The sequence below is a fragment of the Silurus meridionalis genome, chromosome 15 (assembly GCF_014805685.1).
Source record: "Silurus meridionalis isolate SWU-2019-XX chromosome 15, ASM1480568v1, whole genome shotgun sequence".
Classification (NCBI taxonomy): Eukaryota; Metazoa; Chordata; class Actinopteri; order Siluriformes; family Siluridae; genus Silurus; species Silurus meridionalis.
This window is the reverse complement of record NC_060898.1, coordinates 15,017,326-15,029,322: the sequence shown is the minus strand read 5'-3', so window position 1 is coordinate 15,029,322 and position 11,997 is coordinate 15,017,326. Positions and strand designations below refer to the sequence as shown.

Genomic DNA, 11,997 nt, shown 5'->3' with positions numbered 1-11,997 from the left:
AGCTGCTGTTCATGATATTAACAGCACAAGTTGATAATGTGCATGTGATCAGATGTTCTGGAGCACAAGGTTATGATGTGATGTGTGTTATGTGTAGGCTTTGCTAAAAGATACGTTTTAATCTACACTTAAATTGGGTGAGTGTGTCTGAGCCCCGAACACCGTCAGGAAGACTATTCCAGAGTTTAGGAGCTAAATGTGAAAATGCTCTACCACCTTTAGTGGACTTTGCTATTCTAGGAACTACTAGAAGCCCAGAGTTTTGAGATCTCAGGAGCGTGGCGGATTGTAGCGTGTTAAAAGACTGGATAGATACACGGAGCCAAACCATTTAGTGCTTTATAAGTGAGAAGTAATAGTTTGTAGTCTATTCGAAACTTAACAGGAAGCCAATGTAGGGACGATAAGATCGGGGTTATGTGATCATATTTTTTTGACCTTGTAAGAACTCTGGCTGCTGCATTCTGGACTAACTGAAGCTTGTTTATTAATGAAGCAGGACATCCACCTAGTAACGCATTACAGTAGTCTATTCTGGAGGTCATAAACGCATGGACGAGCTTCTCTGCATCGGATATAGACAACATATTTCTTAGCTTAGAAATATTTCTAAGGTGAAAGAAGGCTGTTTTTGTAACCTGATTGATGTGATTTTTGAAAGACAAGTCGCTGTCTAAAATAACACCCAGGTCTTTTACCGTTGAACTAGTGGTTACAGAACATCCGTCTAAGCTGTACTAGCACTTATTTATACTTCTTTCTTTTTAAATAATTGCAAAACAATAGTGCATATGAGAGAGAGCACTAAACCCAAAGCTTAAACAGATCAGTAGGACCTGGATTTGTGTTTGTCTGTGTGTATTATGGCTTTGTCTAATATAAAGGGCAAAGATTAAAATTTGCATTGCTTCAAAGCTTAGCCTATCCTTTAGACTCACTTGATGCATGTACCACACCCATGAAAGCTACACGCTGAAGAAATGAAAGTGAAAATGTGTTTTTATTTAAATAAGTGCACGAAAAAATCTAAATGATATGAGATGAATCTTTTAACTTTTAATCAATTTTTGGTTTTTAACATGGTAAAGTGAAACCATGTAGTGTTAGGTAAAAAACAAGAATTTCAATGAAAAAAAAACCCTGGACTCCTCTTTATGTTTCTGATATAATCCACCTCTCATTAAAAACTTAGATCCGATGCATCTTTTCTTTCCAGAGTTAAACAATGTGTACTTTGTCTCCTTACTACTTAATAATTTTTTCTCCTACCATAATAATATTTATTGCATTTGTAAGAGAGAGAGAGAGAGAAAGAGAGAAAGAGAGAGAAAGAGAGAGAGTTTTGTTTGACTAAATATCTCTTCTCATGCTCGTCTGAATGTTTACATTTTAATTTAATTTATTTGTGTGATGCTTTCATTGGTGTGGTACATGCATCATGTGCATCAAAAGGTTCAACTAGGCTTTATAGCAATGCAAATTTTAGTCTTTAGACTAGACACAGCCATAATACACCCAGATAATCTGCATGTACTATGCTTGCATTGTATGAAGTGTACAAAACAATGATACCCCTATATATGTGTATATACTTATTTTAGTTTTTTGGATTTTAAAATTGTAAAAATGTACCATTCATACTGTTATTTACTCATCAATACTACTCTTATTCACTTTACTTTGTATTTATTTAGTGTATTTATGTCCGCTTAATTTTGTTCATTTGTACATTGTCACTTCTGTGCAAATATCTGTTTTCTTTTCTCTGGGCTTTCCCCACACCCATTAGAGCTACAAGCTGAAGAAAATAAAGTGAAAATTTTGTTTTCTCAAGCAGTTAGCCAAAGTATTTAAAAATATAAGCGATTTTATCTTTTAATCAAAGAATGTGAGTGATAAAAATGTAAAACCATAGTTATGTATATGAAGCTACTTGGTATCCTCCTAAATGTGACATTGTCCCATTAAACAGTCTGTTTTCTAATAATTAGCTTGAAGTCAATTACAAAATGTCTATAATGCTTTTCCAAGTAACTTTGATTGTAGTCAATCATAGAATGAGATAAAAGCATTTTTAACCTGAGCAAAAAAAATCAGGTATTCCTATTATTTTTGCATAATTATACAATGTGTTCTCCTATAAAGAACTTATGTATATCTCCTATGTAAAGATTCTTATCACCAATTTAATAAATATCAGTGAGATTCTTATCACCAGCACACATTATGGTGGAAATTTGGTTTTTCTAAAAGTTGCTACTAATATTTAAATGTGTTCAATTAAATATTTATTTTATTATGGGCCCCAATGAGCTTAAATACAAGTGCTATTTACCCATAAATGTGAAATGGATAGTTGGCTGCTTAAACCCCACATCAAGAAACTGCCTTGATTCAGTCTCTAAGAAAGACTCTTCCGCTTTTTGTTCCGCATCAACATAAAGATCAAATGTACTAGATTATGTGTTTATTGTAATGTAGACTTAATGCTCTTGTTCTTCATAAGGTAAAAATTGAGCCAAACAGGTCTCCAGAGGTTTGTGTTTTTTATGTATGAAAGGAAACTGGTATTCAAAGGAAAACTGACACCCTCTGTGTTTTCGGGGAAGGTGTGGTACAATTAAACAGATCAGTATCTGTTACTAACTAACAGCAAAAATAAGATGACACATACTTTATACACATAATTAAAATAAACAGAGCAAATATCAAAGCTGATGAAGAAATAGATATTTTTTGGATATTCACTTTGCTTCATTTTCTGTTTCATTTCTTCATCCTGGGGCTTGTGCAAGTGTGTGATGAATCATAAGATAAATATTCTTCAGCTTTGTCTTTAGTTGTGTAACATAATTGTGAATATATTCACAGTTTAAAAGAGGGTGTGCTTGAAATGTACAACACGGCACTCATTAAACAGTCTACAAGATGAAAAAAGCCATCTATAAAAAGATTTAAATTATAATTGAAGCTAATGTCAGAGCTCTTCTGATGAAGAAAGAAATTTATTTTTCTCAAACAAGAAAACTTTTGGTCTTGGGTGGATCTATTGTGAGATTTGGTTGGCATTATATATATTTTTTTTTTGCTTTTGCATTCATTTCCTGTGAGTAAACTATGAAAATGACTGTAAACCCAGGAGATGGGTGGGCATACTGTGGTTGTAAGGAGGCTGAAATCTGTGTGTGTGTTGGTAGGTGGGTGTAAAGTATTTAGAACACAACATTACACAATAATGAGGCATGGTGTTGGAATGAGGAGGTGCAGGAAAGCATAAGGAGAAAGAAGTTGGTGAAACAGAATTTGAAATCGACAGAGAGATGAGAAAAGTAGGCAGGTGTACAAGGAGATGTGGCAGCAAGTGAAGAGGGATGTGGCAAAAGCAAAGGAAAAGGCATATGAGGAGCTGTATGAGAAGTTGGAAACTAAAGAAGAAGAAAAGGATTTGTCAGTCAGAGGGACCGAGCAGAAAAGGATGTGCTGCAAGTTAGAGCAATAAAAGATGCAGATGGAAGTGTGTTGACTAGGGAAAGAGTGTGTTGAGAAGGTGAAAGGAATATTTAGAGAAGCTAATGAATGAGGAAAATGAGAGAGATAAGGTTGGATGATGTGGAGAAGGTGAAGCAGGAAGTGGAAAAGTGTTAGATTTTTATCATGCCCAAACGATTCTTGGAGAGGTTTTTCATGTGATCTACGATGCTCATGGTGGCTTTTCTGATCAGGGAAGCATCAGACAGCACACAGAATGGCTTATTTTCTTCTTCAGTTTATTGCAGGCAACAGACAAGTATATATACATATTGGAAAGAAAAAAGCCTGGCATTAACCAGTTGGCAAATGTTTTCTTTTGGTGAAAGACCTGGACTGCAGGCTGGCCATTTCAGTACCCGGATCCTTCTTCTACGCAGCCATGATGTTGTAACTGATGCAGTATGTGGTCTGGCATTGTCATGTTGGAAAATGCAAGGTCTTTTCTGAAAGAAACAACATCTGAATGGGACCATATGTTGTTCTAGAACTTGGATATACTTTTCAGCATTGATGGTGCCTTTCCAGATGTGTAAGCTGCCCATGCCACACGCACTCATGCAACCCCATACCATCAGAGATGCAGGCTTCTGAACTGAGCGCTGATAACAATGTTGGTTGTCCTTGTCCTCTTTCGTCCGGATTACATGGCGTCCCAGTTTTATAAAAAAGAACTTCAAATTTTGATTCGTCTGACCACAGAACAGTTTTCCACTTTGCCACAGTTCATTTTAAATGAGCCTTGGCCCAGAGAAAACGCCTGCGCTTCTGGATCATGTTTAGATATGGCTTCTTTTTTGACTTATAGAGTTTAAGTCGGCAACGGGCGAATGGCACAGTGGATTGTGTTCACCGACAATGTTTTCTGGAAGTATTCCTGAGCCCATGTTGTGATTTCCTTTACAGTAGCATTTCTGTATGTGATGTAGTGCCGTCTAAGGGCCCAAAGATCACGGGCATCCAGTATGGTTTTCCAGCCTTGACCCTTACACACAGAGATTGTTCCTTAAATGTGTTCAAGTAAATATTTATTTAATTATGAGCTTAAATACAAGTGCTTATTACCCATAAATGTGAAATGGATAGTTTTCTGGTTTTTATGTATGAAAGGAAACTGGTATTCAAAGGAAAACTGACACCCTCTGTGTTTTCAGGAAATGTGTGGTACAATTAAACAGATCAGTATCTGTTGTAACTAACAGCAAAAATAAGATGACACATACTTTATACACATGATTAAAATAAACAGAGCAAATATCAAAGCTGATAAAAATTTTTATAGATATTGAATTCGCTTCATTTTCTGTTTCATTTCTTCTTCCTGGGGCTTGTGCAAGTGTGTGATGAATCATAAGATAAATATATATATATATATATATATATATATATATATATATATATATATATATATATATATATATATATATATATACAATATTCATCTTTGTCTTTAGTTGTGTCACATGTTTGTGAATAGTTTAAAAGAGGGTGTGCATGAAATGTACAACACGGCACTCATTAAACAGTCTACAAGATGAAAAAAGCCATCTATAAAAATATTTAAATTATAATTGAAGCTAATGTCAGAGCTCTTCTGATGACAAGAGAAATGTATTTTTCACAAACAAGAAAACGTTTGGTCTTGGGTGGATCTATTGTGAGATATGGTTGGCATTATATTTATTTTTTTTGCTCTTGCATTCATTTCCTGTGAGTAAACTATGAAAATGACTGTAAACCCAGGAGATGGGTGGCCATACTGTGGTTGTAGGGAGGCTGAAATCTGTGTGTGTGTTGGTAGGTGGGTGTATAAAATTTAGAACACAACATTACCCAATGATGAGGCATGATGTTGGAATGAGGAGGTGCAGGAAAGCATAAGGAGAAAGAAGTCTATTGAAACAGAATTTGGAATCGACAGAGAGATGAGAAAAGTAGGCAGGAGTACAAGGAGATGTGGCAGCAAGTGAAGAGGGATGTGGCAAAAGCAAAGGAAAAGGCATATGAAGAGCTGTATGAGAAGTTGGACACTAATGAAGGAGAAAAGTATTTGTCAGTCAGAGGGACAGAGATGGGAAGGATGTGTTGCAGGTTAGAGCAATAAAGGATGCAGATGGAAGTGTGTTGACTAGTGAGGAGAGTGTGTTGAGAAGGTGGAGCGAATATTTAGAGAAGCTAATGAATGAGGAAAATAGGAAAGATAAGGTTGGATGATGTGGAGATGGTGAAGCAGAAAGTGGATAAGATTAGTAAGGAGAGCAACTATAGGACAAAAAGTGGGAAGTTATTTGGCCCAGATGCTTCTACATACCAGTAGAAGCATGGAGATGTTCAGGAAAGATTTCAGTGGAGTTTTTAACGAGATTGTGTAACAAATGGAGAAGGAGTGTGCTGATACCAATAAAAAAAAATACTGTAATTTCCGGACTATTAAGCGCACCCAAATATAAGCCGCACCCACTGAATTTGACAAAGATTTGTATTTTGAACATAAATACGCCGCACCTGTCTATAAGCCACAGGTGCCTACATTGAAACTAATGAACTTTACACAGGCTTTAACGAAAGACAGTGTCTGTTACACGGCTTGTATCTAAACAGTAGCTATAGTAGCAGTATATGACTGTGTAAAGTCTAAAAGGCAAGTCACTGCTATAAAACCAAGCTGAACCTTTAAACTCAAGCACAGCACAGTACCACACCCATGAAAGGAACACTCTGAAGAAATGAAAGTGAAGAGAATGAAACCTTGTCATCTATTTGCTGTAGTAGTGTCAGGTAATAAAACAGGAATTTCAAAATAAAACACTGTGTACACCCTCTGTATGTTTCATTTATAATCCACCTCTCAGTACAAACTCAGATCAGACGCGCCTTTTCTTTTCAGAGGTGAGCAATATGTACTTTGTCTTCTTACTTATTAATAATATTGTCCTTCTATATATTATATTATATAGTATTGTCCTGTTCCTGTATAATCCTTATAAATAATTACATTAGTGCATTTTTAAGAGAGTTTTGTTTAAATAATATCTTCTTTCATGCTAGTCCAAATGTTGAAGAAAATCACATTTCACTGCATTTTATTAAGCGTGTTCTTTTGTTAGGTGAGTTACACTAAAACAAAATAAAATAATTAGGGATTGTGTTAACTGCATGTGCTATGGTTGTATTGTGTGAAGTGTACAATACATTAATCAAACCAAGCTGAACTAAATGATAGATACACCTATGTAAGTGTATATACTTATTTTTAGATTGTTTATAATATGAGATATTGAAATGCACCATTAATACTGTTATTTGCACAACACTCATATTCACTGTCAGCCTTGTTATTTATTTATTGTACATATGTCAGCTGTATTTTTCTTACTTTGCAAATATATCTCCCTCTTTCTCTCTGGCCATTCACCACACCTATAAGAGCTACAAGCTAATAAAATTAAAGAAATTAAAGTGAACATTTTGATTTTCTCAAACAATTGGCGAAGGTATGTAAATATTATTAGATTTATGTTTAACCTTTAAATTAATGAGAGTAAAGAAAATTTTAAATCATGGTTATGTGCATGAAACTGCTTGGTGCCCACCTAAATGTGGCATTGTTTCAATAATTGGTCTGTTATTTTAATAATTAGCTAATAAAGACACAATGATAATATTTTTTTACCTGAGCAAAATATCATGCTTTGAATTACATACATGAATGTGAATAAATAAATATTTACTTTATCCAAACAATTACTGTTTTACCCAAGTTTAACTAGAGAGTGTTACAGGGGATTTGGGAGTTTACAGAACTGTTAGTTTGTGTAAGAAATTAAACAGGAAAAACTCTTGTCTTTCATTTATAACACCACTCTTAAAATGATGTTTAATTTGAAAATGGATTTTTTATTTTGACACTGTTTTGTTTCATGACATCAGACATCTTATTGCATATAGAGCACATCTGTAGCTATCAGTCTTTTTTGGTGTAACATACACTTTCCTGGTGTAACATACACTGGTGTAACATACACGTCCCTGGTGTAACATACACTGGTGTAACATACACGTCCCTGGTGTAACATACACTGGAGCAACATACACTTTCCTGGTGTAACATACACTTTCCTGGTGTAAGATACACTTTCCTGGTGTAACATACACTTTTCTGGTGTAACATACACTTTTCTGGTGTAACATACACTGGTGTAACATACACTTTCCTGGTGTAACATACATATGCCAGCCAAGTTAAGGTGGATGAATTATGAAATGACTTTACATAAATGAAAACTTACTGAACATTCAATAACCGTAACACACGTCCTGATCAGCTAAGAAGACAAAAGTGTAAGAAAAAGTGAAAATGTTTCCACTAAATGCAAAATCTCTCATTAACATTGACACAACCACGCATTTGTTTATTTATAGAAAATAGGTGCTGTATTTGTAGTGTAATATTTTAAAATATAATTCCAGTACATGTATTTACATATACATGTACTGAAAGTCTGAGTAAAAATGTAGTATTTATAAACATATACAAATGTTTTTAAATAAATTAAACATATATACGGCATATCTCATAAGATCTACACAATATTAACCAATCACACTCAAACTATTTTTTTTAAATGTAATTATAATATACCTGTCATTCAATGAAATATTTGATGAAATGAGTCCAAGCAGTAAAATATCCAAGCATTTATCCAAAAATAGAGGCTGCAGTACTGCTCCACTACAACAAATTCACTGCTGTGCCAATGTGCTCTAATACTCGTTACACTGCCACCTAGTGCTCATTTATAATTCTCCAACATGGAGAATTAGACGTCATTCACTCCGTTCATCCTCAATCTTACTTTTTCAATATAGTATTTTGATATTAAAGACATTAAAATGATGACAGAACAAATATGGAATAACGCAGTCAACAAAAACATGATAAAAATAACCCAGAATATATTTTATATTTTTGATTCTTCAAAGTAGCCACCTCTCAGTCAACAATCTTTAGAAGTTCCCAGAGGTGTTGAGTGCTTGTTGGCTGCTTTTCTTTCACTCTCCGGTCCAAGTCATCCCAAACCATCTCAAATGAATTCAGATCCGGTGATTGTGAAGGCTAGGTCATCTGATGCAGCACTCCAACACCCTCCTTCTTGGATAAGTAGCTCTTATATAACCTTGAGGTGTGTTTAAGGTCATAGTCCTTTAGGGAAAAAAGGATGGTCCCACCAAGTGCAAACCCAATGGGATGGCATGTTGCTGCAAAAGGCTGTGGTAGCCATGCTGGTTGTGTGCCCCCGGTTTGACCAAGTCACCAATAGTGTCACCAGCAAAGCATCCCTATACCATCACACCTCCTGAGGCTGGTAATTCTAATAAACCTATCCTCTGCAGCAGAGGTGGGTCTTGGACTCCTTTCCCTAACACTAACCCGAGCATTTAAATGTTTTGGTGACTGCACCTAGGGATACATTTTAAGTTGTTGAGATTTTTCAGATTGACTGACTTTCATTTCTTAAAGTAACAATGGATTTTTTTTTCTTTACTTAACTGAATGTTTCTTGACAAAATATAGATTTGTAAAGAAGCTGTAGTACACTAATAGGGCTTTTGACTCTGTACTCACACTTTCTTCTGCACAAGAAAACATGGTTGATGGTCTAAAACACATTAAGAGGGCAATAAATGTCACAAAAGTTTAAAAGTAAAAAAAAAATTAAACATTTAAAAAGCACACCCGTGACCTTGTAGACTTTATAAGTTCCATTATGTTATGAATCATCACTTAATGTTCATTCAGGATGAACAGGATAATTAACATTTTCTTATTTCTTTCAAAACAGTGCTGTTCATGTAGACTTGTAGGCTTTAATATACAAGCTTTATTAACACATTTTCAGAACCAGCTAAAGAAAGTTATGATACTTTGAACTTAATAACCTTAAATTTTCTAATTGTACTTTAACTGTGTAATTTATTAAATCTAATTTAATATTGAATTAGGGTTAGGGTTAGGGTTAATATTCAATTCGTTTCTCTATAACCACTATTAATTATATTTAACTTCTCTCTTCTCCAGTTGCAGTAATCTGAATATACTTCTGTGAGCATCGTCATGTGGGCTGAAAATGATTTGTGTCCAGAAAAGCTCCAAAGTTGTGCAGAACCTACTGATGGAAAAGTGTACCGAATGTATCATGGTACATCCCGTGAGGCTGCTACCGAAATATTAATCAATGGCTTTAAACCGTCTGCGAACGGCATGTTAGGGCGTGGTGTGTATCTCAGTCGTGATCTTAATAAGGCCAGTAGATATCCTTTGGAGCTCCCTGAGCGCCTGAGAGTTGTTATAAGGGTGAATGTCCATGTTGGGAGAGTGAAGAGAATCGATTTTCAAGGTCACCCACTGCAGAAAACCTGGCATGATCATGGCTATGACACTGCTTGGTGTCCTCCTAACTGTGGCATGGTTCAAGTGGTCTGGAAGAAGATTGTGTGTGGGATCCAAGCCATATCCAGGTCATTGATGTAATTCAACCAAGACAATCTCTAGCACAGCAGGTAAAGAAAAAGCAGTAATAATACATAGATAAAAAGAGTGAAATGCAATACTTGAAATATATGTGTGTGTTTATATATTAGGGCTGTCAATCGATTAAAATATTTAATTGTGATTAATCGCACGATTGTCATGAGTTAACTTGAGCAACTCAATTGCATATTTATATCTGTTTTAAATGTACCATAAATTAATACTTTTCAAATTTTCAATACTTTAATCAATATGGGGATGGACAAATATGGATTCTTTATGCTAATATATGTTTATTATTAATGAAACCAAACTCAATATAGAGCATGAAGGCAAAATTATGGTGTTTTAATTTACGTAAGTCATCAGGACACCAAACGGAACTTTTGCTATGTTTCCACACGGATGGTTTTAATCGCCAGATGTGTGCATTAAAGCATTTTTGGTGCTTGATTTGAGACTTGGAGCATCAGTAAAACAAATGTTTAGTGATTAAAATTTATTTTGAGATGAAGTTTATTATTTTAAAAAATCTGAGTAAAGAAAGGATGTCGTGAATAAATGTGTGTTGCATTGAAGGTTTTAGTTGAGCCTCTTTCATATTTTTTTTATTTTTTTAATAAAAACAGTCAAAAAGAAATGTACTTTTAAACATCAAAGGTAAAAAACACATGATAGGTGACTTTCCCAATATTTAATTATGCTTACATTTTATTTTATTTTTTTATTACAGTTTTCTGGCTTTGCATACATGAACAGCTTGTGGGCTGAAGATGATTTGGGTCCCGAAGTTCCCTGTCTCAAAAGCTGGTCACAACCTATTGATGGAAAAGTGTACATAATGTATCATGGCACCTCCCGTGAGGCTGCTGCCAAAATAATGATCAATGGCTTTGAACCGTCTGCGGATGGCATGTTAGGGCATGGTGTGTACCTCAGCCGTGATCTTAATAAGGCCAGTAGATACCCTTTGGAGCTCCCTGAGAACCTGAGAGTTGTTCTAAAAGTGAGAGTTAAAGTTGGGAAAGTGAAGAAAATCGATCACCAAGGTCACCCACTGCAGAAAACCTGGCACGATCATGGCTATGACACTGCTTGGTGTCCTCCTGAATGTGGCATGGTTCCAAGTGGTCTGGAAGAAGATTGTGTGTGGGATCCAAGCCGTATCAAGGTCATTGGTATAATTCCACCAAAAAAAAACATCAGGACTATTCCATGATTACTAAGTTGTTGTTTAAAATTACAGACTATCAGTAAATATAAATGAAAAAAAAAATTAACACTGTCAAAATGACTAGAAATTAATAAAATATCTTCACATTTTTTATATTCTGTGATTGTATTTTGTAAAACAATTTTATGGCCTTGAGTATGCAACTTAATAACAGTTATTAAGTCAGAATGAAATGTTCATAGTCTAAAAGATGGTGTGCATGAAACATACAACAGGGCACAAAAAATGGGATTTACTCCATTATAATACATATAAAAAAACTAGATTATGTGTTCTTTTATACTATGAATGGTATTAAAGTACTTTACTGTAAATATGTTTTATAGTTGTTTACAGCAAATTTAACAGCAACCATCTTGCCACTAAACTAATATCATATCTACAGTAAACTTTGTTGTACTTTGTACAGAAGAAAATTATATCTTATGTGTATAATCTTAATGAGCCACACAGAGATCCATAATTTGGTGGTTTTTAGATAAGATAAGAAACGGGTATTCAACTGAAAACTGTCAGGGTGCGAGCGAAACAGAAGGCAGAAGCCGGAGTACAGCTCGCTCGGGTTTTAAATGACAAGTGTGAGGAGGAGAGATACACACGAGCACACACACACGCGGACACACACACACGCACACAGGGCAGTCCTTCGGTTGAGAGAGTCCGAGGTGCGCTTTGGGAGAAGCGTAGCTGACCCAAGATGCTC

At 35.2% G+C, this 11,997-nt stretch overlaps 1 protein-coding gene across 1 annotated transcript; it reads left to right on the top strand.

The window, feature by feature from the left end:
- The first annotated feature begins 6,293 nt into the window (after positions 1–6,293).
- LOC124398292 lies at positions 6,294–11,386 on the top strand. Its single transcript, XM_046868394.1, is given in 4 exon segments — positions 6,294–6,417; positions 9,608–9,998; positions 10,001–10,103; positions 10,868–11,386. Coding segments are annotated over 3 exon segments (870 nt in total). The 5' UTR covers positions 6,294–6,417; positions 9,608–9,643; the 3' UTR covers positions 11,280–11,386.
- The last annotated feature ends 611 nt before the right edge of the window (positions 11,387–11,997 follow it).